This window comes from Dromaius novaehollandiae, chromosome 3 (assembly GCF_036370855.1).
Source record: "Dromaius novaehollandiae isolate bDroNov1 chromosome 3, bDroNov1.hap1, whole genome shotgun sequence".
In the NCBI taxonomy this organism is placed as follows: Eukaryota; Metazoa; Chordata; class Aves; order Casuariiformes; family Dromaiidae; genus Dromaius; species Dromaius novaehollandiae.
In genome coordinates, this window is record NC_088100.1 from 97,079,209 (window position 1) to 97,105,120 (window position 25,912).

The following is a 25,912-nucleotide window of genomic DNA, read 5'->3' on the forward strand; positions in this document are numbered from 1 at the left end:
TTGACCTGGGACGCCGGAGCAGGCAAAGGCAACTTCTCATGCTGCTGAGGCAGGTTTTGAGCTGGGCAAACAAACATAGGCATGAAGATAAGACTGTTCATCTTGTGCCAAGGGCTGTCTAGAGCTCGACTGCTGGGATCTCTGTTCCCATCTTTCACGTCCCGCATACTCTGGGGCTACGACGGAGCTTGCTTGTCCCTAGGCTGGTATCTCCTGAAGCTTCCTTAGACCAGCAAAATGCCATGAACTGTGCGTCGTGGTCACTCTTAGTAATCCCTTGGTCCCAATCCACTCCTTGCACCTGCTTCTCAGCGGGTAGGGAGGACCTTTGCTCTGGAGCAGTTTAAGTGGGCTGAAGCTGTTTCTGCTTTGTAGTGTTTGGCTTTGTCTGCCGTCTGGGATTGCTGCGGATCTGATCCTGCGCAGAGCCAGCGGGACTGCTGGCTAAGGCAGCACGCTGCAGTTGCCGTGCGATCCTATGTGGATGGATTTTGACACCTGGGCGGTGTCAAAAGCGTTCAAAAGCGTTTCGCCGCTGCCCCGTGCCGCCTGGCCCCGGAGGACCACCGCCTGCACCCTTGCGCAGCCTCCCCAGCTGCCGGCCTGTCCTGCCCCACGCTGGAGGCGCTGAAGGCAGCAGGGAGGAAGCACTTTGTCTTTTTCCCTAGGGAAGATGCCAAAAAAGCAAAGCTGCCATATGCGCAAAGCTGGTGGGAGAGAATGGGCGTGAAGGAGGCTGAGGGAAAGGTTTCACCAAGGGCTCCCAGGGGCCTTTGGGAGAAGGGGTCTTGGACTGGTGGGCCGCTGCTTTAGGCTGCAGCCCCAACCGCGGGATTAAGTCCTTCAAGGCCAAGGCCCCCACTTGGACCGATTTGGCTGGGGTACAGGGAACTAATGTGGGGATAGAGACTCCTGTCCTCACCCCCAGCTTCACCAAACCTTTGTGCAAATGGCTGAATAGCATCAGAGCATTCAGCTTTATCCTGGGCTTTTACTGGCATCAGGATTGTGAAAGAGTTAGAGGAGAGCCTATGGCCAGGCTGCGGGAAGAGCGGCAGGATTAGTTTCGTTGGGCGAAGGGGCCGTATGGCAGCAGCCACCCTGCTGGGAACGCAGGCCGGGCCCAGCTGCGCACCCGCTCCAGCACACGCAGTGTCTCACACGGTCACCTGAGAGCAATTCGAAGGCGTGAGTCACTCCTGCCAAGATAAGGTGCCTTGCTGGATTGGGGCCCTGTGTACACAGTTAGACCTTCCTAAAACAACAGGATTATCGACAGCAGAAAAGCCTCTGTGAGCTGACAGCACACGGTTGGGAAAAGCACTCTACTTGGTGAAAGGTGTTTGCCGAACTATGTCCAGAAACACTTTGAAGCAGAAAACCTCCCTTCTCTCTTGGATACGCTGGAGTACTTAATAAATAACCGTAATTTAGTGTGAGGTGGTAGCTTAAGAGCTCATTCCCAGAAGTTAACATCAAAACACTTGCTCTTAGCACTTAGAGAAACAATATAAAAGCAAACTTCTTGCGCAGATGAAAGTACAGTTGTTGGGAAGCACTGAAGAGCCTGGAAATGCATACACTGACTCTTCAATGGAGGAAAAGTTCTCAGGAAGGCACAAAACTGCTTATATAGTAAAAACACTTTTTAATGAATGGTTATAGCTATAGTGCCCATTTGGAGGGAGACAGAGGTGAGTTTTAAAATAGGAGACCTGGAACCATAAGGGAAAAAAGGTTTGTACCCTTTCTGGGGCTCTTCTGCAGCTTCCGTACCCCAGCAGCACCAAGTGGTCGTGCTCCTGCTCCTCGGGCCTGCGTCCCAGAGCGTCCCGGCAGCCCTGCCCGGCCAGAGGCTGCCCCAGGCCACCGGGGCAGGTAGCCACAGCGCTGCTAAGCTTTTGTTCGCTGCTTGCAGTTCACGCTTCAGATGAGGTAATTACTGCAGGTTTCTTCGTAAGTGAAGTGTAAAGGATTTTAAAGGAGAGGTGCAAGGAGGAAGAGGAACATCACTCCAATTTTCCCTTTTGATCATTGTGCCTTTAGGAAGGTGGCGCGGTGCAACTGATAGAGCAGGGCCTGGGAAGGGAGTCCAGGAGCAGGAAGCATTAACCCCAGGCTCTGCCACGCGCTCGCAAAGGGCTAAGTCTAAGGCGCTACCGAGTGCCCTTTGCCCTCGCTCCTGCAAGCACACTGCGAAAAGCTTTCCCAGGTCTTGGTTTCAGTCTCCTAACTGCTACAGAAATGCAGGAGCACAGGCAGCCAGTCTCATTTGCCTCACAATGATCCTCTCCTGCCCTGGGACCTGGGTTGGTCTTAATTTCTCTACGGTTCAGGCAAGAACAGATGAGGCAGACATACATGTTATCTCTTGCTTTTTTGGAAGCAGGGAGCGTATTGCACAATGAAGCTCGGTCTGTACGTGGATTAAAAATGCATGTGTCTGGGGCACTAGGAGCCAGGCTAGCCTGTGCTACTTTGATCCAAAAAAAAAAAAGAAAAAATAATTATTACAAAGGGCCGATACCAGAATGAAGTCTCCATGGTGCTGCTTACTTTTCCTCACTTTTCCTGTTCACTTTTGTATGTGTGGCTCTGTCTTAGCGAGAGAGTCTATGTTCTTAGGTCAGAAGCAACTCTAGCAAAGTCAATATAACTATACTGTAAAACTTGCCTACTTCAACACCGCATCCAAAGGCTGCGGGTCAGGTGCTTGCTGAGGGTAAGGTGGTGCAGATGCAGCCGCAGTTCACTGACTGACACTAAGTGAGGGTTTGGCCTCAGGTGTGTTTTCAACTTCCTACACTTCTCACAGGGCTTTTAACTTGAGGATTTACAAGTGTCAACTAATTGCATCCACGTTAACTATAGCCGAATATTAAAACAGCACTTGAATGGTGTTTTGAACGAGTTGTTCCCAGACAAGGTCTAATGCAAATTTGGCAGGACGTGGTAGATGTGCCAAAATCATGTTGGAGTAATGTTTGAAAACAACACTCAAAATGTTTGTACCTGAGCTGAATTATGAGGAAAGCAGGTATTTTAGGTTTAACAACGAGCAGAAAAATATTATAGAAACAATTCTAGGAGTAAGGACAAGAAACCTCGTCTCTCTACTAGCAAAATGCCCTAATACTAAAGCTACAGTGTCTTTTCTCCCCCCCACCCTCCCCTCTCTTTTTTGGCTGTCTTTCTGGACCAATTACTTTTGCATTCCTTGCTGCACAGTAGCTTCACCAGCTTGATGTAAAACATGAACGAACGCAGGGTTTATTATCCCCAGTCAGAGCAGTGGTTCATGTAATCCTGTAAATCCTGGGGCTGCCAGTAGCCAGTACCTGGGGAGAACTGGAGGCAGAAGAGCTATCCAAGAGAGGTGACCGGCCAAAAATAAAACCTTTCGTTAAGGTTATTTTTATTACAATGTGTGTTTTTCCGTCTCTGTTCGTCTCTTAACAACTGCAGGCTAATTCCTCTCGCATCTTGAACTAATTCTCTTTCCAGCAGAATCAAGCATGTGCAGATCATCTGTTTGACGTACAATCAAAGGGGAAAACAACGTCACAATTGCACAGTGCCTATTAAAGCAGCTCTCCCCCTCCCCAACCCCTCTCTCCTAATGCAATGCAAATTGGAAGCACTGGTTTATTTTTGTAGCCCTAGCCCCACCTCCCCCAAAGTTAGACGCTGCATGAAATAGGCCAGCTAATTTGGATGAGGAATTTCAATTGCCTGGAAAACGAAGGTGCTGAAAACCAAACAGCATCAGCGGGAGCTTTATTCCCAAAGACCTGGCTTGTCAGGTGCTGAAGACGTCTCACGGACATGACTGACTTCTTTTCAGACTTCCCCCAAAGCTCTGGGGTTCTCGCTGGCGTTGCCTTCCCCTTCCCTAGGATGACAGGAGGAGTACAGGAAAGCCCATTACTCTCTGATGAGCTCCTGGGGGAGAATACTTTGTCCATGAGACAGCTTAAATGGGATTTTGTAGCTTGAACTTGGATGACTTCCCCTTCCCTAACAGCAGAAAAGACACTGTAAGTGCCGGATGAATCCTCTAGGGAGGATGAAAAATAAGTATTTCATTTTTAACAGCAACATTTTAATAATCTGTAAACTCAAGTAACTGTTGTATTTGCTGTGGCTCACCAGAAGTCCCTGTTCTGGGTGAGGACAGCTCTGCCGCGATTGCTGCCGCTGCCTTCCAGCCTGGTTCAGGCGCTAACCTCGCAACGCAACCCCCGTTTGAAGTGGGTTGTCACAGTCCTCGTCCTCGAGTTTTTGCCGTAAATCAGCCTCGACTCGATACCTACCGCTACCGTGACATGCTGCGGCTTGGGAGCCGGAGCGGCTCTGCAGCCGGCTCCCAGCAGGACGAAGGGATCCGCTAGAACAAAGAGAAAAAAAAGAAAAAAGAAAAAAAAACCCAAAGCGGTCAAAATCATTGCACACCCTGCCCAGCACGTCCCCGCCGTGACCAGCCCCGGGCAGCAGCGGCCCAGGCGCCGGGCGCGCGCCCGCCCCGGGCCCCCGCGGAGCCCCGGCCGCGGCCCTGCCCGACGGCGCGGCCGCGCGCCCGCCTCTCTCCGACCGCCGCTTCGGGCGGGGCCGGGCCGCGGGCGCCAGGGCAACGCCGGGGGTTGGGGACGGGACAGGACGACGGAGCCTCCGCCGGAGGGACACCGCGGCGCGGCTTTGCCCGCGGGCAGCGCGCTTTTTTTTTTTAATGGTTATTATTACTGTTGTTACTACTGTTGTTACTGCCCCCTTACCACTGGCTCGGGGCCTCGGCGGCTGCTCCTCGGATCCCCCCCGGAGACCGCCGCCGCCCCCGGGCCGGATCCCCCCCCCCCGCCCCGAGCCGGGCGGCGGTCTCGAACCCACGGCACGGCGGGCGCGGCGGCGCCGTTCCCCTTTAAATCCAGCCGGAGCGGCGGCCGGCGGAGCAGGGAATCCCTCTCGGAGCACGTCATCCGCGGCGAGGAAACCCGCGCTCGCGTAGTGCGACGCAAATGACCATGTTTGGCAACGTGCGACAATGGAAGGGACCAAGCGGGGCGGCGGCGCGGGGGGGGCGGGGGAGGCCGGCAGGGGGCGGCGCCTGCCGGGAACTCGCCGCGCCCCCCCGCCGGGCGCCGCCGCCGCCGCGCGGGGCGCGGGGCCGTCGGGCGCCGCGGGGCCGCGGGGGCGGTGGCGGCGGCGGGGCGGGGGGCGGGGCGGCCCCCCCCGCGGCGGCGGCAGGTGGGAGCGCCCGCGCGGGCGAGGTGGGGCCGGTGCGCCGCGGGTTTGACGTGTGCGAGTGCACATGGTGCGGCGGCGGCGGCGGCGGGGCCGGGCCGGATAATAAGCGCGCGGGGTTGACGCGGTGCCATTGCTCTGAGTCACCGCGGGCGCGCGGAGCCGGGCCGGGCCGAGCCGAGCCGAGCCGAGCCGAGCCGAGCCGAGCCGGGCGGGCACCCGCGGGCGCGCAGCGGAGCCGCACCGCACCGCACCGCGCCGCGCCGGCGCGGGAGGGCAGCGGCACTTCTGTGCGGGGCGCCGGGGGCGGGGAGCCGCTCCGCTCCGCGGCACCGTGCCGGGAGGCGCGCAGGGAGCGCGGCTGCGGGATTGTGTGCGCCCCGCTGCGCCCGCCGCCGCCCTGCGCGGGCCGGGCAGCCCCTTCCCCGCCGCGGGGTTCCGCCGTCGCCTGAGCCTTTTTTAACGTCTTTTTTTATTTTATTTTTTTTTCCGCCCGAAGCTTTTTTTATTCTTTTCTTTTCTTCCGCCCCTCGGCGAGCCCCGGGAAGGCGAGCGGCGGAGAATAAAAGGCCGGGCGGGAGAAAGGGGCGGGGAGACGACGAGGGAGCGAGCGGGTGTCGGTGCGGGAAGGCGGGCGCCCCGTCTCCCCGGCCCCGCGGCGGACCATGTACCAGGACTACCCCGGCAACTTCGACACCTCCTCCAGAGGCAGCAGCGGCTCCCCGGGACACCCCGAGACCTACCCCAGCGGCGCCGCGCAGCAGGTAGGGCCGGGCCGGGCGCCCCACTGCCCCCGGGGCCGCGCCCGGACGGGGCGGCGGCGCTGAGCGCGGCGCCGGGCGGGCTGCGCGCGGGCTTTGGCGGAGTTTCCCGCTGGTTTCGGTGCGTGTTGGGGGGGGGTGCGCGGACGGCGCCGTCCCGCCGCGCGCGGGGCTCCGCCCGCGGATCTGGCCGGAGCCGCCCGTCCCGTCCCGTCCCGTCGCGTCGCGTCCCGTCCCGGCAGGGCGACGCGGCGGCGGGGCGCGGGGCGCCGGCGGCGCTGGGGCAGGGCCGCCCTGGAAGCGCAGGAGGTGCCCGGAGCGCGGTCCGCTGGGAGGGCGGCAGTGGGGATGCACACGCGGGGCTCGTCCCCCTCCGCCTCGTCCCGCTTTGTTCGCCTAGGTAGCTTTTTTTCCTTTTTCCTCCCCCCTTCCTCCTTCCCTCGCCCTTTTCCAGGCAGTCCGGCAGTTTCAAATGAGCTGCCTCGCAACAGTTTGGGCTCTTCGCTGTGCAGAGGCTTTGGGAGGGCTTGTGTGACTTCAAAACGCTGTTAAAACCGCCTTAAAGCATACGCGGCACCCCTTAAACAGGCTCTGTTTAATCTTTTTAAGGTGCCTAAAGGGGTCTCGCTGCTTTCTGCCCCTGCCCCCAAACTTTCTGTCTGCGGTGGTGAAACTATTTTTACATTTCCCATCAGTGAGACCTTCTAAGCGCTTGCAGTGCGATGGTTTGCTTTTTCCTGCTGTCCAGACAGTGCTTTGATTGCCGAGAGTTGCTGGCTGGTATTTAGCTGTTGATCAGCTTTCCTGTTCTCTTGACCTTCCGAATGCAAGTTTTTTTTTTACGAGACTTATACGATCTAGTTACACTCTGGGATAATACTTCTTTCCTCCTGTGAGCTTCTGATCTTGAGTAATAAATGGAACTTGAAGAATGGAAGATATTTCCTGTTGAAGCTGCACGAATTCATGGATGTGAAACACTAGCAATTTTTTTTAAGAAGCCTTTTTATTTTTCCTAAGAAAACATCTCACAACAGCTTATATGACTACATAGACCAAATCCACCACTTCTGTGGAAGGCATTACACAATCGGGCCAGTTATACAAACCTAGGTTATTTCATAACTTGTTTACATCAGCTGGCCTATCCTCACTCTTTTTCAGAGTTGTGCTCGTCTCCCCCCCCCTCACCCCCCAATATTATTATTTCTTGTGTGGCTCGTATGAGTGAACTGGCAGAGTGAGCACATTTCTGTCTTCACATCAAGAAGTCATAGGATCATTTAAAAAAAGAAGGAGAAAAAAAAAACCCCTCCACTATTAAACTTTGCCAACCGTACCAGCCCGTGACATTCCTCACATTAAAGAAGTTTTACCAGAAATGACTCTCCGCGTTTCCCAGCCTGCTCCAAACGCATCTCGTTGGTGCCCTCTGTGGGCTGCGCTGAGGACCAAGATTTCCAGGGATTGTAGCATGGAACCAGATTATTCACTGTTTTACAGTAAATGCCAGGACGAGGTGGGGGGAGCAGGGCGGTGCGAGAAACCGAACATGCTTGGCAAGCTGCGGATCCTTTGGTCTCTGTTTCCTTCTCAGGTTCGGTAGATGCACTAGATTGAGGCACTTGTTTCAGGAGGTTGTGAAACTCTGGCCGTGCTTAGCATCTGGGCTACCGAGATGTGCGTGAAAGGGGCTGAGACTACTTCTCCCCCTTTTATTTCTCTGGTGTTGTGTGCCTTCCCTAGGCAGCTCGCGTGTGTAGCGTTTGATATGGGTGCCAGAAAGCAGTTTCTAAGGTTACTATCTTAACGGGGCTTTGAGCAGGACGCTGGCTTAGCAAGAACAGAAATGTTTTCTTTAAGACTCTGGGAGATTTCTCAAGGCCCTGTGCATCGTCTTTCCCTTGATCCTTACAGATGTTGTAGATTAGGATCAAATGCGAGCGTTGCCTTTACCCTAGGAACTAGGCTGTTCTGCTGATTCTGGGCTGTGGAGATCTGCGGAGTTTTATCGCTTGAGAAAATATGCACTGTAGAAATTTTTCTTCTTTTTTTTTTCTTTTTAATTTCCCAAAGCAAGAAGAGATGCATCAGTCACATGTTTAAGTGGAAACTGTGTCTCTGAGCCAAAACTTTGATGCTTTTTAATTATTTTTCCCATCCAACACAGCGCTGGAACATTTTTCTTTTAAGTTGTGTGTCATGTTATATTCCTAATCATTGACTTGCCATGTGGTAAACATAGACTTTAATGGGAATAATTTGCATGCTCTTTCAGACCAATTGACTTTCCCCTGAAATATCCCAGTCCTGTGTCCAGTTTTCCTTCAGGTAAACACTCAACATGGGAGAATCATCATGGGCTTTTTATTTTGTTATAGGATATACCCCCCAGATTTGATATTTGAGGATTAGTTAGCGATCGACTGGGGATTTTTTGTTTGTTTTGGCTTTGCTTTTTTTCCCCACTTTCCCTTCCCCTGGCCATTTTACCCTTTCTAGAGTGGTTTCTGGTGCTGCTTAGTGCTTGCAGTCACAAGTGTAGCTGGAGGTCTGGAGGGGAGTGGAGGCGCAACGTGGCACCGTGTAGAAACTCCTCACTGGCTCCACAGCTTCCCTTCTGCATCTCAAAGCCTGAAATATTCCCCTGCTGCTGCTGTATCTCAGTTGTGACCTGCTAACATAGCCTGCCCCTCACCGTAGCCTGTCCCTCACCGTGGTAGGACTTGCTGGCGACTCCCTTAGATGTGGATCTCTGAGGCTGTTCTCCAACCCCTTATTTTAAGGCGGAGTGGAGACAGATCTCAGTTCTTTGCGCTCTTAATAATAGGACTCGCTCTGTTTAGCTGCTTTAGTTTTTATTATTTTTTTTAGTGATACTTTGATTTGCATGTTGCTTGGGTCAGGAGGAGAGGGTGGCTTTGCGGCTGAGTGCGTGCTGCGTGTGCGTGTGTGTAGCACTGCAATCTTGTTATCGCCAAATCTCTGCTGCGGCCCTGTGAGTGTCTCCTTTGAGAGCGTGGATGGGAGAGCCGAGAGCGGGCAGAAGGGTGCCTCTCCTGGATGAGGAGAGGAGAGCCGCGGGCACCTGGGCGAGGAGACGGCAGAGAGGTCCCTCCCAGGGGAGACTGGGGGGAAGCAGGCAAGGGCAGGCAGTGCTGTGCCTAGCGCCCTGTGTCTTGAGGCTCAGCCTGTCACAGCCATGCCCCCTTAGTAGATATCTGGGGGGGAAAAAACCCAGGTCCTCATTTTGGAGAGCTTTTTAGGATGTTTCGAGGGGTTAGAAGGGAAGTTTGTGACAGAGATGGCACGTGGCACAGACAAGGACTGCAGTCTGCCTCATCTCTTCCCTGGGTCTGAAAGCAAACACTGGGGAGCTGCAGAAGGACGTGGCTGAACCGAGCAGCTCCCCTTTGGTGTTACAGTGAAGTCCTAAGTCAAATACAAGGGTGACTGTAAGTGGAGAGAGAGTCACTTGGTGAATAACTCAGCACCTGATCTCTATGTCAGGTATTTGTATCTGGCTTTTATATAGCTGATTTTGGTGGGTTTGACTTTCCTGACCTCTGATGGGAATTTTGAGCAGGTCATTAGGTGTTGGAGGTTACAATAATATGGTATTGCAAGGGTTGTTTCCTCTGGAATGCAAACAGTAACTCTGCACTGTGAAGCACCAAAAATTTCAGCGCATTTTTCAACCGTAGCCTTCTAGCAATCCTGCAAAAAAGATAGGACTCTTTCTTCTCTACTCTTTGGGTACAGGAGGAATAGCACAGGTAGACAGAGGTCATGACAGAAGTCACTTGTGGAATTGGAAGCAGAACTTGAGCACCTGTGGTTTAACTGGTCTCATGCTTCCTTTTTGCAAGGTTAAGATCCCTTCGTAATAGTGCTGTGGGTTGTGGAGGCACCAAGGCATCCATTCCTGTGCCACATGGTCGCAGTGTACACTGGTGATGCACAAAGAAGGGAATCTTCACCTATAAACCCTTCTGTAGTGTTCAGTTTCTAGCTCTGAGCCTCTTTAGCTGGGAGGGCTCATGAAAATGGCATTGACTATAAAGTGTGAGCCTGTTTTGGATTCAAGGTCTAGGTGTATCGTTGAGGTTCTGGTGGGAATTTTGCCAAGGCCTTGGTGCCACTGTCATCCTATCTGCATAATTCCCCACCTGCTTAACTTGGTTCAATCCTTCCCTCTCTTGTCCTTTCTTGCTAGGTTTTGAGCTGCCCAAAGCTATAGATTGAGATTTTTCTGGGTCTTCTGGTCTCCAAGCTTCGGCAGTTGGACTTTTTCTGAATAATACTGGCCCGAAATGCTGTAGCTATCAGAATGTGCAATACTTCTTGCAGTAGCCTTGGTTTAACAAAGAACATAAGCAAGGCGCTTGACTAGGCACACCCTGAAAAGGAAATCTATGAAGTGCTGTCCCTTATCTCGGATGCTTACCTGAGCTGAGGTCAGGCTGATGCAAGGGTTCTTGCTTCTCTGGAAGTTAGTTTGTTGACCCAAGAAGGTACATTTTTCACAGGACCATTTAAAGGGTCACAAATTTACAGCAGCAATCATAGCCGGTCCTATGAGCCCCATCCCTTGAACAGTGAGTACTAAGATTGCTGGAGCAAGGCATGTTTGTCTGTAAAACGGAGTCTAACCATTGAAAGGCTCCTGAAGAGAGCTCTTCATAGACAAAAGCATTCTTTCTCTCCTGCTTCCCCCTCCGGGGACAGGTGATTGTTTTCCTTGCTGTTTAGTGCCAGCACATTATCCAGATGGATTTACCTCTGTCTGAAACAAGGTGTACATGTATTTTGGAGGAGATGATTACCTGCTGCCTTGTTTTGTCTAGACAGTGTGGAGAGCTGCAGGGAACTTGTCCGATCTGAATCCTAAGACCTATTTTATAGGCTGCTATTAAAACAGATATTCTTGTACTTAACCATCCCAGGGCTGGGTTTCTTACACTGTGTGCGTGACGAGCATCGAGCCACTGAACAAGAAGCAAAGTGTTGTTCTTGCCATGGAAACCTTGCATGGACTGAGCCATAATTTCAGGGGCATCCTTTGGTAGAAGGCTTTGCACTGCTTGGTAAAGGCATTTCAGAACTGAAGTTTCTCTTCCTTTTCTTTGGATTGGCAGAGAAGTGTTTTTCTAGAAACTCTTTAATTTCCCTTTTGCCCCATGCTGGAAGCAGTGGTGGGCTCATGTGGGGGGAGTGGCAGCAGTGGGGACACTGCCCGGGAAGGGATGCTGGCATAGGGGATGCTGGGGAAGAAGGAGGGAGGTGAGGAAGCAGGCTGGGAGAAGGCAAGGTTAATCCAGAGGGGAAGGGCTTTCTTCAGAGAGCCATGATGGGTGGGAGCAGCCTGGGATCCTGCTCAGAGCCTCTGCGGACCCTTTTTTTCAGGTGCTCCTGCTTTGGCCCTCACTGGTGCCGCTCTTTAGAGCCTAGGTGGTTTCTGAGCAATCCTCCATGTTCTGCTTTCACTGACAGTTTCTTCTTTTCTCTCTTTCTCTCCCTCTTTCTTCCCCTACCGAATTCTAGAAATTTCGAGTAGATATGCCAGGATCAGGCAGTGCTTTTATCCCTACAATCAACGCCATCACGACCAGCCAAGACCTGCAGTGGATGGTCCAGCCCACAGTCATCACCTCCATGTCAAGTCCATATTCTCGCTCACATCCCTACAGCCATCCGCTGCCCCCGCTGTCTTCGGTGGCCGGACACACAGCCCTTCAGCGGCCTGGCGTGATTAAAACGATTGGGACCACAGTGGGCAGAAGACGAAGAGATGAGCAGGTAATCGCTGTGGGGAGAGTGACTCAGTATCTCAGAAACAGGCGTACAGAGATTCCCCTGCGCAAGGGGGAGTCCCCTGCTGCCCCCTTACAGGATCTCCCAGCCCCAGGCGGCGGAGTTGAGGTCCGTCCTGTGTGCTGGACATGCACTGGAGTTTCTCAGGATGACTACAGTATAAGCTGGAGGGTGATTTTATTACTGCTTCCTCATCATGTGGCAAGAGTTAACCAATCTCCGTAAAACGCTTCACACCACTGGGCCACATTGCGGCTTGGTATCAAAAGCAGGTGAAACTCTGAAGTCGAACCTTGGGTTTCGGTTTGAATGTGTTTGACTGCCACTCGAAGCAGAAGGAAACCTCTGAGTCAACAAAAGAGCTTTACATTGGCTGTTAGTTTTGTAAATGACCTAAGTGTATCAACTGGTATTTTAAACATGCTCTGTGGCAGCTAGCCCTGCTGTAGTCTCACTTTTGGGTGATACCACCAGTGCCAACCAGAATTGTGTAGAGAGGAGAAGCAGCTCCCCTATAACATAAGTCTATTAGAAAGAGCCTTCTGGATGTCTGGGGTTGAATCCACCTTCCTGCTGCCAGACATGCAGTCACCTGATCTCTTCACAGCAGCATGGTGCTGATCCCACAAGCAGAGCTCTTTCCATTGCTGTCACGGTGGCATTTTCAAGGCTGGGGTGAGGCAGCTTGCACCGCTGCTGCCTGTGCTCAGTTCCTGCTTTTACTGCAGAGCTGGGACCCTGGATCCTGTGCTCAGGCAGGGGGTGGACTAAATGCAGATGTCTTATCCTGAAATCCTTTCAGTCCTGTGAATCTCATTGTCAGAAACCGCCTTCTCCAGGGCTGTCTAATGACTATCTATCCACAGTGCTAGGCTGACTTGTTTTTTTTCTTTTTAATAGAAGATACGAATAATCTAGATCTCCCCAAATTGTTCCCAAGCAGCAGTTGTGTGGGTCGCTGCGGAGAAATGTAATGAGACACACTGCACACCCTGAGTACATTAGAGCGCTATTGCATGAGGTCTGTTTCTAATAAGGCACATCAGCCCTACTTTTACTTCCATGTCATCTGTTTTGATTCACAGTCCGATTATTTTATGTGGAGTCACTGCCAGTCTTATAGACCTAAAAGGCAGGGAAGGGGTTAAAGGTGCTTGTCCAGAATGAGTTGCACCTCTGTTCAGGGAGCCATTGCAGACACACTTAAGACTTGGGTTTTTTTAGTCAGGAAAGATGAGCCTGACCCTCCGTGGGGCAGATGCAGTTCCTACAGTGCATGCCAGCCCTTCTACCTGGTTACTTCCCGGTTCCCTGTGTGCAAGGCTCGTGTCCAGAGCAAGGGAAGCTCTCAGGAGAACTGGGAGAATAATTAACAACAACTAATTCGTTTGACAAATGCTGCCTCTGTGTTCACAAATTGGCCGTGAAGAGATCACCATATTCTCCGGTTTATTTGTTGTTCAGAATTATTTGCTGAAGGACGTCTGCCAAGCAATTCCTGGCCTGTGGCTTGTTTGCAAGCCGTTCATTGTGGGTCATTCAAATCCAAGTCCTTTTGATTAGACACGTGCTAAGTCAGTACCCAGGCGGTTTACCGTGACTCTTTGGCTCTGATTTCTGCTGTTGGTGCTTGTGAACACTGTGTAACGTTTTATGAAAAGAGCCTGTTTTGATGCCAGTGAATGCACGTATTGGACTTGGACAAACCACAGATAATGCATGCAGCAGGGGCGTGAAGAATGCCAAATCAAACTGCTTTCAAGTAAATCCAGCAACTGCTTACAGAATATTCCTTTTTAGAGCCGTTTTAGTGTTAAGCACATCCAGATTAGGGTCTTCAGTCCTGTCTCTTTGAGATTTTTAAAAAGCATAGCCCCTGAGATGAATAATATAAAAATGACTGAAGGCCCTGGGAGGAATAATTTTGTTCCCCAAGTATTTCAATGAGATCTGTGCTTGTAAAGCATAAAAGGGCACTTGAAAATTGTATACAGAGGCCCCAAGTCAGCACAGAATTTACATGCATGCTTAATGCTGTGCTGTACTGAGGATACTTTTGTGCAAATACATGTTTACCCTACACATGTACAGGCTGGAAATTGAGCAAGCAGAGCCATACTGGGGAAGCGGTGCCTGCTGGGGCTGCCCTTCGGAGGGGGCTCCTTGCTGGGGCTGGATTTGCCAAAGCCCCAGCTGCTGTCCACCGGGGCAGAGATAACCGTCCGCTCTGAGATGGTTTCCTGTAACCTGCTGATGGAAAAGCTTTCAGGTGCACAGCTTGTGTCCTGAAGTCCTTGCTGGTCTGAGAAGTGCTTGTATTGCTTAGTGTGCATCCAGGGACTTGCACTGTATCTGGCTGAAATAGCAGACACGTAGTGTCCAGAAAAAAGCAGAACAGAGCAAGGGGAATGCCCAGGGATTAAAATAAACTCTCTGATATTGAAGACTGAAACTAAGGAGATAACAAAACAAAACACAGAATGAGGTTAGAATAAAAATAAAACTAAAAAGAAGAGATAGTAAAATGGTGACTATCTTGTTTGTGATATCGACAGCCCAGAAAATATTAAAACTGAAAGCTTTTAAGGAAAGAGGTTTTTTCCATTCTCTGCTGGTGAATACATGAGATCAGACAGAGTGCTTGACCCAGACCACTTGTTTCAGTTTGGTTTGCAGTCACTGGGCCAAAGCCCCGGCAGCGCTCGCCAGCCCAGCGAGGCTGAAGTGCACGGCGTGGGGTCAGTTCACGGCAGAGGAGGATGTGTCATGTGGCTTAGTTTGCCAAGTGTGTGCTGTGAATCCCCACACCAATCTGTTTGCACTAGCTCCTGCGAATGATGGGCAGGCAGTGGTGGTGACCCTGGTAATGTCGGCCCCATTTACGCTGCTGGACTTGCCCCCCTGTTGCTTGCAATGATACAAGCATATCTGCAGCTGCCGGGATTTATAAAACCTTCTCTCAAACCTAAAATGCTAAGCCTGACTTCACCGTATCTTGTGGGCTCCTGCTCACTTCCTCTGGTTTCGCAAGAGCGTAACTCTCTGGGTTTCTATGGAACTGTTCCTGATTTACATCAGCGAGGATGTCAGCTGGCCTCAGGAAGCCCTTGATATCACTGGAGCCTTGCCTGCTGATGCAAGAAGTGCAGTGTGTTATCTCGCTTAGTGCTCGAAAATCTGAGGTCAGATTTTTGGGTGGTATAAATCATTGTTGCCTCACGGACTTCATGAGAGCTCTGCTGATATCCCCCTCTCCCCTCACCCCATCCCCAGCCTTCAAGCTAACAACTATTTTTGTGTGGGAAGCAGCAGATATTTTCTTTCAAGAAAGAGGCACTTACAACATCGTGCTTTGGTTTTGCTTAATGTACCACCCAAGTTGTGAAACAATCAGAGCATCTTTTATCTATTTGGCCTTGGTGCAGATTCACTATTCTCTTACACAATCTTCCCCCTGCTCCCCACTGTCTTCTCCTCACCCTTCTGCTAATACCCGGTGCTAGCAGAGATACTGCGCACTTTCATCTTCTGCTGTCATCAGTCAAGAGGGGGAGTGCGGAGCATCCTGCTGGATCAGGCCTTTTTTCTTTGCATTGCGGTTAAATCCTCACAAACTTCAAGGAATGCCTTGCTCAGATCTGATTGTGGGTTTTCTTGGCACTTGCCCACAGCTGTCGCCCGAGGAAGAAGAGAAGCGAAGGATCCGGAGAGAGAGGAACAAGCTGGCAGCTGCTAAGTGTCGTAACAGGCGTCGAGAGCTAACAGAGAAACTCCAGGCGGTACGTGCTCTGCATGCATTTCTCTTCCCTTGTCGCCCGCCCTTTGGACCAGCTTGCAGAGCGTTGCTTTCCCTCTGCTAGCATGTTTGAAGAAGATGATGCAAAACACACGCTGCCTTCACCTGCTGATGTTGCTGCTCCGAGGCTGACTGGTGGCGTTGTCCCCTACCACAGCTTAGGTGGTGAGGGCTCAGGTCTGGAGCTCAGAAGCCTAAATTCCCAGTGCTGACTTCCCAAAACATCCTAGCAACTCCACTCTCTTCTAGCCTGCCTGCTAGTACTAGTCTCCCTACCTTTGGTCTCCATCTATAAGTAGAAAAAAAGATGCTGTGCACCTCAAGCGCATGCTTTGAGAACAAAAGCACTGTAAGATCACCTGAGAGCAGTAGAAAATGAGGCAAGCATTATCTGTACCCATCAAAGCCGCATCCTTTAGACTAACCTTTCTTTGGTTGGAGATAACTGATTTTTGCACAAAGGAAACACCATTGATATATTTAGTCTGCAGTTCCTGGAGACATGTGGTCCAGTGTCACAAGGGAAATTACTCGTTCTGCTAGAAAAGATAGGGACGGGTGCAATAACTGTGGGGTGGATAAGGAACTGGCTGAAGAGGAGGCAAGGATGGGTTGGGGGGGGTGGGAAGGGGAGGTGTGAGGTGGGAGGGAAAGCTCCAGCACCACTCCTCAAGAACCAGCCTGGGATTGGTTGTATTTGATTTTCTTAACCATCAGAATTTATAAACAGCAGAAACAGTGAAAGCACGCCAATGAAATGTGCTGCTGACTCAAAGCTGGGAGGTATTGTCAGTGTCGGGGGGGGAAAGGACATCATACAGGAAGAATTTAAAGATCCTCATGACTAAACTAATAGAAATGAGTATGAGGTGGGAGGTCATATCCTGAAGGATTGAGGGCCAGAACTTCTCTTAAATGGTGGGCTCCTCACACAGGAAGATACTAATTGCTCACAGATTGACTATGAACCGACAGTTTGATGTGACCATGGGAAAAGTAAATGCAATAATCATAGGATGCATCAAGAAATGATCTAGTGGACGTGAAAGTGTTAGTCCCTTGTGCAAGTCTCAGGCCATACCTCATCTAGAATATGTGCTACAGAGAGAAAATGGGAACAGTTTAGCAATTGCTCTACGCTACCCCTATCTAGGAAATAAGAATTTGACTTAGCCTAACACAAGAAACAAAGGGAGGGAAACTGAGTGCTCTCTGTAAAGACATCTGGCAGGTAGGCAGTGAGGGAGAAGTTATGTAAGTCAGAGGACAAGACAGAGAGGTAGAAACTGGCCATGAGAAAATGAAGGCAGTGTGATGAGAAGACTCTTTGTAACCCTTAGATTAGTAAAGTTTGGGGATAGCTTCCTGGTAAAAGCAGGAGATGCAGAATGCTCAACTAGAAATGGCCTGGTGTTTGTTTGGCCCCTCAAGGGACTGTGGTGTATCTGCTCACGACGGCAGGGGACTGGACTCAGTGGCTATATTCTGGGTGAGGAGCAGTGTCAGAGCCTCTGGCATTTATTTATTCTTCTTTTGTCTGCAGGAAACTGAAGTGCTGGAGGAGGAGAAGTCAGTGCTACAAAAGGAGATTGCTGAGCTCCAGAAGGAGAAGGAGAAACTGGAGTTCATGCTGGTGGCTCACAGCCCTGTGTGCAAAATCAGCCCTGAGGACCGCCGGAGCCCGCCGTCCAGCAGCCTCCAGAGCGTTCGGACTGGAGCAAGCGGAGCAGTGGTGGTGAAGCAGGAGCCTGTGGAGGAAGAGATCCCATCTTCCTCTTTGGTCCTTGACAAAGCCCAGAGGTCTGTCATTAAGCCCATCAGCATTGCTGGAGGTTTTTATGGGGAGGAGGCACTCAACACTCCCATTGTGGTGACGTCAACACCAGCCATCACTCCTGGCTCCTCCAACTTGGTGTTCACCTACCCCAATGTGTTGGATCAGGAGTCTCCTCTCTCCCCATCCGAGTCCTGCTCCAAAGCTCACCGGAGGAGCAGCAGCAGTGGTGACCAGTCCTCGGATTCCTTGAACTCTCCCACCTTGCTGGCATTGTAATCCCCCCGTGGCCCCCCGTTGCCAGTGTGTTACATCCCCACCCAGCACCATGGAGGAAGCCCCCCTCCATGGTGTTAGAGACAGGCACAGGATCGTTCAAGCACAAGGGCAGCAAGAACAAGGATGGGGAAGTGCCGCAGCTCCAGGAAGGAGAGCGAGGACCAACGCCAGCTCCCTGGAGGCAGGAAACGGCAAGGGTGGGACTGACGTGCCAGGACTGTTTGGAGAGGATGATCTCCCCTCTGTAGGGACTGCCTATGGAAACCTCTTCATGGCCGTAGTGGACTTAGGAAACACTCTTGACCAGGACTGAAAGCGAGCTGGAGACAGTCGCTAGTTGTCCCTTTCCTTTGTGAATTGATCTGATCGGTTATGCTCTGTGCTTAGATCAATCTGGTTAGTTAATTTTACTACACCTCTTTCTTTCCTTGCCTTTCTCTCTCTCTCTCTCTCTCTCTCTCTCTCTCTCTCTCTCTCTCTCTCTCTCTCTCTTTTGTGCGCACTCTCTCTCTCCCTCTCTATCATTTCCAATGTTGTTGATCCCATGACATTTCATCCAGTCTCTCTGAACTCTAAAGGTTTGTTAGGATCTATCCTCCTGGGAAGGGCTGTGGGGAAACAGGCGGAGTTGTCAAGGCAGGAGCAGGATGGCCGGGAGGGAAGTGGGTGTCTGAGAGCAGCACAAGGGCTCAGCAACAAGGGCACAGCTTGTAATTCAGCGGCCTGTGGCACAGACATAGTGAGCAGAGACAGCAGGAGACTCATGTGGCATAGGGAAGTTTTTTTTTTTTTTTTTAAATTAAGTAGATATATTTATCCTCCTGGTCTCCTCAAAACCCAAGTTAACATCTCAGGGCCAGAGTAGCATCAGAAGAGCTGCTGGGGTGGCATTATCAGTGTGTTTGGCAGGGTCTTACCGCCATTTGGTAGATACCAAATCTGCTGCTGGCCTCCTTTGTTTACTTTTCCTGAGCTGCCTGCAGTCTAGGGAGTATTACACCTTCCTCGCATCATGGCTCCTGACTCAGATGCTGAACTCTTCCTATTAACTCTTCCTCTCCTCCCCTTGGCTGTCTTTGCGGAGTGTGCCACTGAAAAAGAGGTGGCACCATATGCCTATAAATCTAGGATGGAGAGTGGTAGTGGATAAGAGGGGGAAAGTATCTGGCTGTCCCCTCAGTGGCTTTTTCTTTGGCGAGCAAAGCAGCACACATCCCTGCAGTTGATACTAGCAGGTGTTTGCTCAGAGATTCCCAGCTCCTGAGGTCAGGAGAAAGGTGATGGTGTAACCTCAGGTACAACACAGGCCACAAGGCGCTTCTGACCAGGCATTGAGTACTCCAAGCAATGACCTGTTTAAATTACAGCAGAGCTTTTGGCAATCTCTGGCTGTGATTGACAAATTGACATTGGAAGAAAATTGATTACCATTATTTGCACCTCTGTCTTTGGCCTCTGTTTTTGTTTTGTTTTGTTTTTTTTTTTTGCAATGTAATTGATAAGGTTTTTTTGGGGTTGATTGGCTTGAAGACCAGAAACAAATCAGAGAGCTCTGCCCCTAGCCCTGGGTCCTTGTCTCCTCCAACCCATGGTCTTGGCTGCTAGTTCCAAGGACACCAGAGGGCACAAGCTGATGCTCTAAGGCATCTCTAATGCTGATGTTCACTACTGAAAACAGCAGTTTGCTTAACCTATTCCTGCTTGGACCCAAGCTCAGTTCCTGTTGATGTCGAGGCACTGACAAGCTGTGGCTGTGTGCACACTAAGATTGCCCAGCTTGTCAGCTGCTTAGGAGGTAGCTTTTTGGTCCAGCCTGTTGAAGCTGTGGTGGCAGCTATTTATTTTGATGTGGGATTTTTTTAATAATAATTCTTGGTTAGGCTGGACCTGGAGAAATGCAGTATGCAGTGGTAGGGGCAGTCCTGAGAGATGACTGTTCTTGCAGCTCCCACTGACTCCACAGGGAATTAATGGAGTTTAGTCTTGTGGAACCAGACCTTTACTCAGCAGGGCTGGATTCCCTCCAACCTTGGCCACCGCCCCATTCCTCAAATCATTTCAAAGGGACACTACTTTGGCTCTAAAGGTAGACTTTGCTTTTTTTTTTTTTTTTTTTGCTTTTTTTTTTCTTCCCTTCTCCCCCTCCTGCCCTGATATTTACTGAACTTGCCAGAAATAGAAAGAGATGAGTGATATTTTTCCTTTGTAAAACTGTCAGTGATTCAGGCTTTTTCTTTGTTGTTTAAACATTTCCATCATTATACCAATACTAGAGTTCTGAAACTGAGCTTACGCAACAGGTAAAGCTGATAAGGGAGTTCTTTTGTCCTTACATGAACATCAAGACTTCCTTTTTAATAAAGTAGATATTAAACTTTTGGTAGTTAGCACAGCTGATCTTGTTTTCGTGCAGTTTTATGTAGATGATGTCAGTTCAGGAGAAACTGCTGCTTCTGTAATTGTCTCCATTTTGCCAGATGCTTGTTTGGGTCAATCTGGATTTGGAATTTAAGGCTATTCAATAAAATGTCCCTACATGTCATTTCCACCTATTGGGCAGAATGTAACATTGGCAAGTGGTGAATCCTAAAGTGAGGCAGCTACTTGGAGGCCAGCTGACCACAGGGATCCTGTTCTTGCGAGAGATCCCTGGAATTGAGGCTCAGCTGACATATCTGGAGCATTCCTACTGCAGAGTTTGGAGAGTCAGATGCCTCCTCAAATCTGAGTTAACATGAGTCATAGCAGGACAACAAAAACCTCTTCTTAAGTCTTGCTGGTCCTTAGTTAAAAATGTGATGTTTTTAACGTAGTGACTTGTCCCCTTTTCAGTTGCAGTTCAGTTACATTGACCACCTCATCAGCTGCGTATCTCTCTCCTAGGCAAACAAGCATTTTTAGCAGTGTAAGGCAAGTTTCTTGGAAAGGAAAAGGTTTATCTAGTTCTGGTGAGTAGGCAGATGGCAAAATCCAATTGCATTTCTGAAAAAATCCTTAGGTGTGGCCTTCGCTGCACTCAAACCCCACTGCTGCCAGCCTGCAAAAGCCATCCCAGAAATCTGAGATGTTTATTTTCATATTTGGCACAGTCCTTTGTGATAACTCCAAATTGCTCTCAACAAGTTAAGTTTTGTTTAGTTTTTTTAACCAAGTATGAAGTCCTCAGCTTAGCAAGATTTTAAATGTGGGGCCTTGTCTCTCATTTGTACCAGGGAGTCCCCTCTCCTCATCTCTATGGGAGAGGCATACAGCCCGAGGAAATACGTGATTCTACCTTTACTTTTGTTTCACTGAATTATTGCCTCAAGGAGCTGCAGCTGGCTCCTGCCCACTGACTTGTCACTGATCATCTTGGAGATGAGACAGAAGCGTCCCCTTTCCTGCCTTGTGATACTGAGGGGAACAATTTGAAGCTGCACATGAAAGGTGATCATTATCTGCAAGAACCCGAGTACCCTGTGCCTGCCTGTCTTGTCCCTTAGTCCTTTCAGGGGATTTCTGTGTTGGAATCGCTGGTCTCCTGCCTTCTGTGTTTTGTGGATCAGCATTACCTTTTTTTAGTTTCCAGAAGGCAGGTATAGCTTGAAATGTCCAGCTGTTTTGGTCTGGCCCTGGATTCTTTTTCCCAAGTTTACTGATGTGCTTTTGGGAATTGACGGTCTTCCGCATCCCACAGGTGGTATTTTCCATGAGTACCTACCCTGATGATTCCTAAATGTACGGTGTCTCCATGTTCTGCATGCAATAGGCGTGCGGGCGCTATTAGAACTAGCGTTTGACCAGAAGCTGTTGAAGTCAAGAGAAAAATGCCCAGGGAATTTCAGCTGGTATTGGATCAACCCCCTACTGACTGGCCCAATGAAGCATCTAATAACAGAAATAATAATAAATTGATCAATGCCCAACTGGGAGGAGCAGTAGCAGCCACACTGAAGGAAACACTCAGCTTCCAGGTGATGTTTGCCATTCCAGTTTTACCCTCCTTCCCCCTTCCCAGGTCTGGCATTGCCTTCATCCATTCCTTTCCTGCAGGTGTGGAGACTGGGTAAGTCTCAAACTGCTTGTGGTGTGATGGGATTTGGGACCAACATGCTGGGGACAGTAGCTCTCTGTTGTGCTTTTATAATTATTATTTAAATAATCTATTTAGTTCATCTGAACCTTTAATTTTGCTGCTTACTGTATGTAGGATCCACCTGGCCTTCATCCTAAATGAAAAAAACAAAAGGAAAACAAACCTAAGGCATTCCCCCAGTATCTTATTTATTGGCAGGTAGTCATTTTGTGCGTGCTTCAGCAGATCTGCCCGCCATTAATTTAACATCCTCCCAACTCACATTCCTAGTTTTTGGGGGTTGTTTTTTGCTTTTTGTTGTTGATTTTTTTTCGATTCTGAAACAGACTTTTGAAATGTTAAGAAGTTTTATTATTATGAAACTTACAAGTTCATTTTCATTAGGAAGGCCAAGTCAAACATTTTAAGAGGTGGGGGGAACAATCTACATTTTATTTCTTATTTATTTATCATGTTTACATCTTTTTTTCTGTTCAAGACTTGGATATAATAAAGAAAGCATTAAAAATACTCCAATCTTCTTCTTTTTTTAGGCTAATAATTTTTTTTCAATTCTTTAAATAAAAGATTCTGGGTTTTGTTGTTGTCTGTATAAAATGTATAAAGAGATATGTTTCTAAAGATGCATTATCATTCCTCTGTGAACAGTAGGTGGAGTTGAGGACAAATCTCAGAATACAAGATAATAATAAAATCCCATCCTGTTTTACTTAATTGTTCCCCTGCTATCCTGTATGATTAAAGGGTTATTCCACTTTCTTGTTTGTGGTTACTTGATATTAAAACCATATTAAGATGTGTAGAAAATAGATATCCAGTTGTTTTTGCTCAGTGAGAGGATAAAATGTTGTATATATATTGATATACTGTGTAGTTCAAAGTAACATCAATAAGGGGTAGTGCATCTTTATTAGAGCGATAAGTTACTAGTGTCACTAAAGTCTACTTTAAGATCCTCAGATATAAAAAGGGCCTGATTCTGATTCCACTTTCTTGTGGATAAATTGAGAGCATCAAGTGTTTCACTGCCGCAAAGCAGGTGTCAGAGGTGGAATCAAGCCTCAGTGATCAATGTGCAACCATGAGGATTATTGAAGGTTTGGGGGCACCATTGTCTTATTTTCCTCAGAAGTTTTAGATCATGGTTTTTCATTTTTGTCTGTGGTGAAATAGTTTCTGCCAAGGAGGTTCTTAAAGGTGACTGTTGAATTGAGACCCTTCTTTGCTCGTTGTGATCTTTATATAGTTCTTGCAGTCCTGGAGGATCTCAGCTCTGAGGCATTCTCTCTGGTATCGTCTCTTTTCTGATCTTGTTATTTTACTGTAATACAGGCCTACAGTATTTGCACTAAAACAAAAAGCTTGTTAGAGAAAGCTTGCTGCTATGAAAGAAAGAACATATTAAAATGGTTTTGCTTTTACAATTTTGACTGAGTAGCATTTTGTAGAATAAAATCAATTTAGATTGAAAAGAAGAATGACTTTTCTTTTTTCCTCCGCACCCCCCCCCCCCCCAGTCCTCCTTTCTTCTCCTTCCATTCCTTGGTGGTGTAATGTTTTCCGCCCCCCTCTCTCCTTTGGTGCTCAGTTGTAATGATTGGCTGTATTGTTGACTATGCTGCTGAGAGTTATGACACTTGTAAATCCTGTTTTAATGACATTGTGGACACACTTTTGTATAGCAAGAGCTAACTGGAGTTCTTCTCTCTTTGTTAATTGAAGTCATTAAAAAGCTCCCTTTGCCATGAACAATTAAAAGCTTGCATGTTGCTTCAATCTGGACAGATTCAATCTGGGTACAGCATTGCCAGGTGCCCGACTGTAGCGTATTTCAGGGCTTCTTTCGTTAGAGCAGCTGCAATCCAGACAGCTGTTAGCTGCAACAATGGTAAATGGGGCAGAGGCTAACAGAGCAGGCCACCTGGGCTAAAAGGCAAGTAATGCATTAATCCTTTCATCTTCCTTTCAGAAAGAAAGGGATGGAGCTAAGAAAACACATGATGAGATGACTTCGTTGCTGTTATTTTCTAAACCACCTCTTCAGCCAGAGGACTCGAAAGCTTCTGCTCTGAAAGCTTGGTCTGGGGTGGTTTCTTCACTAGCAATAAAGAGGAGATTGAAACGGGATTGCCTTGCTCACCTGGGAACAGCTGCAGTCTCTGGAGTGGAAGGAACTCAGATACTCCAGGTTAGGAATGCAGGATGCCATATTCAAGTAAAAATATGGTGTGGGGGGGGAGATGTTAGATGAGTCATGATCAGCCAAGCTGGCATCAGGCCAACCTACTCCTTACTCACTGGTTTCTTTAGGAGTAACGTCTACTTTGGCTTCCTGCTGGTCCCTGTCCCTGTCTTCTCTGGGAAGCTGCTTTTTCCACTATGCTCTCACGGCATGGGAAGGAAGGAGATAAGGGCTGCTGGAGTAAGTTTTGTGGCTAGTGTATGAAAACATTTCTGAAGTCATGAGGAATGCTGAAAGTATCAGTCACCAGAATGGGGAATACATGCACACGCCTGTGTGAACTGAGCTCAGTGGTCAGGAATCCACACTGTAATAAAGCTGACGTGAAGTAGACACAGGACGGTGTGGGCTGTTGAGCTGGAGCCAGCTCTAGCGTGTCCCAGGGGTCGAGGATAACACAGGGGTGAGGGGAGAGCTTTAGGGAGGCTTGCTTCAATTGCACTGGTCCTGGTGGGGCTGTAGGAAAAACTGGCTATTTCGAGGGGGTGCCTATTATAAGCAAATATGCTGAAGAACCCAAGAACATCATCTTCTAATACCTATTTCCATGGGGCCTCAGGCATGGGGGAGTCCCCATTTGATCTGTTGTGCACAAGCTTTCTTTAAGGGGAGTGCCTCAAGGATTTCCTGCGTAAGTGCCTGCCTGTCTACTAAGGGCTTTCCCATTATGCTGATGCAGAGAGGCGTCCAGCCTCAAGTTTGTCAAACCGGCTCCTTTGGCAGCATATTCCCCACCACCAAAAGAAGGGTAGCAGAAGGATATGTTCTTGCATGCCTCCTGACAACCTGAAGTGCTCCCTAACCTCCTGTTTCCTGACAGCGCTCTTCAAAGGGGGTTAATGTTACTTGTCTCCAAACGCTAGTCTCATGGTTAGCCCTCCCACCTGATTTCCTCCCAGCACTGACTGGTTGCGACTGTCTTTCACTATCATTAGCTGGCAGACACTGGAATGTCCTCACACTTACTATAATTTGGCTCTGAAAGTTGAAATTACACAGCAGAGCAAAGTGTTTTCCACCAGTCTACTAGCTGTGGGAAGCTGAATTCGACCACATTGTCATGGAAATTGTGTTTTCCCCAACCTTCTCATCTTGTTTTAGATCTCCACTTCACCTAAGGAATTTCCCCTCTTTCTTACACAAGTTCACAGACACACACCCCCTGCTCAGATGTACAGGTCTTGTTGTGCAAGAGAGGGATCAGTGTGTTATCATGAGGCAGGTGGTTGTTTGGGTGTGGAGTCATGCTGGAAGAGAGGTAGCTCATCCCTTATGCAAAGAAAAGACACTAGGAACATCTGCACTAATAACTCTTCTATCAGGATCAGTATAAGGCTCCGTGGCATTTTTACTGTGCACAAGAATTAACAGCGGCTCCTTCCTGGTCCTCTTCTCCCTGTCCCCTCCCCTTCTACAGAGACTCATCTCTGAACTTTCTCTACTGTCACATTCCTTAGTGAAGTACCAAGAAATGGTTCATCTCTCTAGGCAGCATGCGAGGGTAGCCAGGTCTTAAAAAATCAGAGGTTTCCTTGCACACATCAAGTGTAGTTAACCCTGTGCTCCCCACTGTTCTTCACTGCAGGAGAGACCCTGCTTGGGGCAGAACTTCAGTGTCAAGAACAAAACTGTAGCTCAAAGAAGTGACCTGAATATATCATATCAGAGATAGCAGTAAGGCAGCTGAAAGGGTGTTTTTTTTTTTTTTTTCCTCCCTTTTAATTTAATCTAGAATCTTCAGGAGCAGCTATAGGAACACTGTGGAAATTCTGCAGCCAATGGAAAGAATAAGCATGTGCTAAACTTTAAGAAAGCTTAATGGCAAGCAGAGCTGGAGTGGGAGTGTGGGGGAAAGGAGAGCATCCAGAACGCTGGTTCGAAGTGATGTTTCCACTTTGATGTGGGAAGGATGTGACAGAGGAAAACTGTGACA

General features: G+C 49.2%; 1 protein-coding gene and 1 long non-coding RNA gene across 3 annotated transcripts; one reads left to right on the forward strand and one right to left on the reverse strand.

The window, feature by feature from the left end:
• Positions 1 to 3,398: 3,398 nt before the first annotated feature.
• On the reverse strand, positions 3,399 to 5,036 carry LOC135327918 (uncharacterized). Its single transcript, XR_010388531.1, has 3 exons — positions 4,773 to 5,036; positions 4,150 to 4,387; positions 3,399 to 3,528 (listed from the first exon to the last, which is right to left on the reverse strand). It is a non-coding gene; the product is annotated as an uncharacterized LOC135327918 (long non-coding RNA).
• Positions 5,037 to 5,143: 107 nt separating this feature from the next.
• FOSL2 (FOS like 2, AP-1 transcription factor subunit) lies at positions 5,144 to 23,495 on the forward strand. 2 transcript variants are annotated; one of them, XM_064509554.1, is made up of 4 exons: positions 5,144 to 6,002; positions 11,544 to 11,798; positions 15,485 to 15,592; positions 17,153 to 23,495. In XM_064509554.1, exons 1-4 carry the CDS (start codon positions 5,904 to 5,906, stop codon positions 17,660 to 17,662), a joined length of 972 nt encoding a protein of 323 aa, XP_064365624.1. In that variant the 5' UTR covers positions 5,144 to 5,903; the 3' UTR covers positions 17,663 to 23,495. The 2 variants fall into 2 exon arrangements, with proteins under 2 accessions (XP_064365624.1, XP_064365623.1); XM_064509553.1 differs by lacking the exon at positions 5,144 to 6,002 and adding an exon at positions 7,336 to 7,596.
• The last annotated feature ends 2,417 nt before the right edge of the window (positions 23,496 to 25,912 follow it).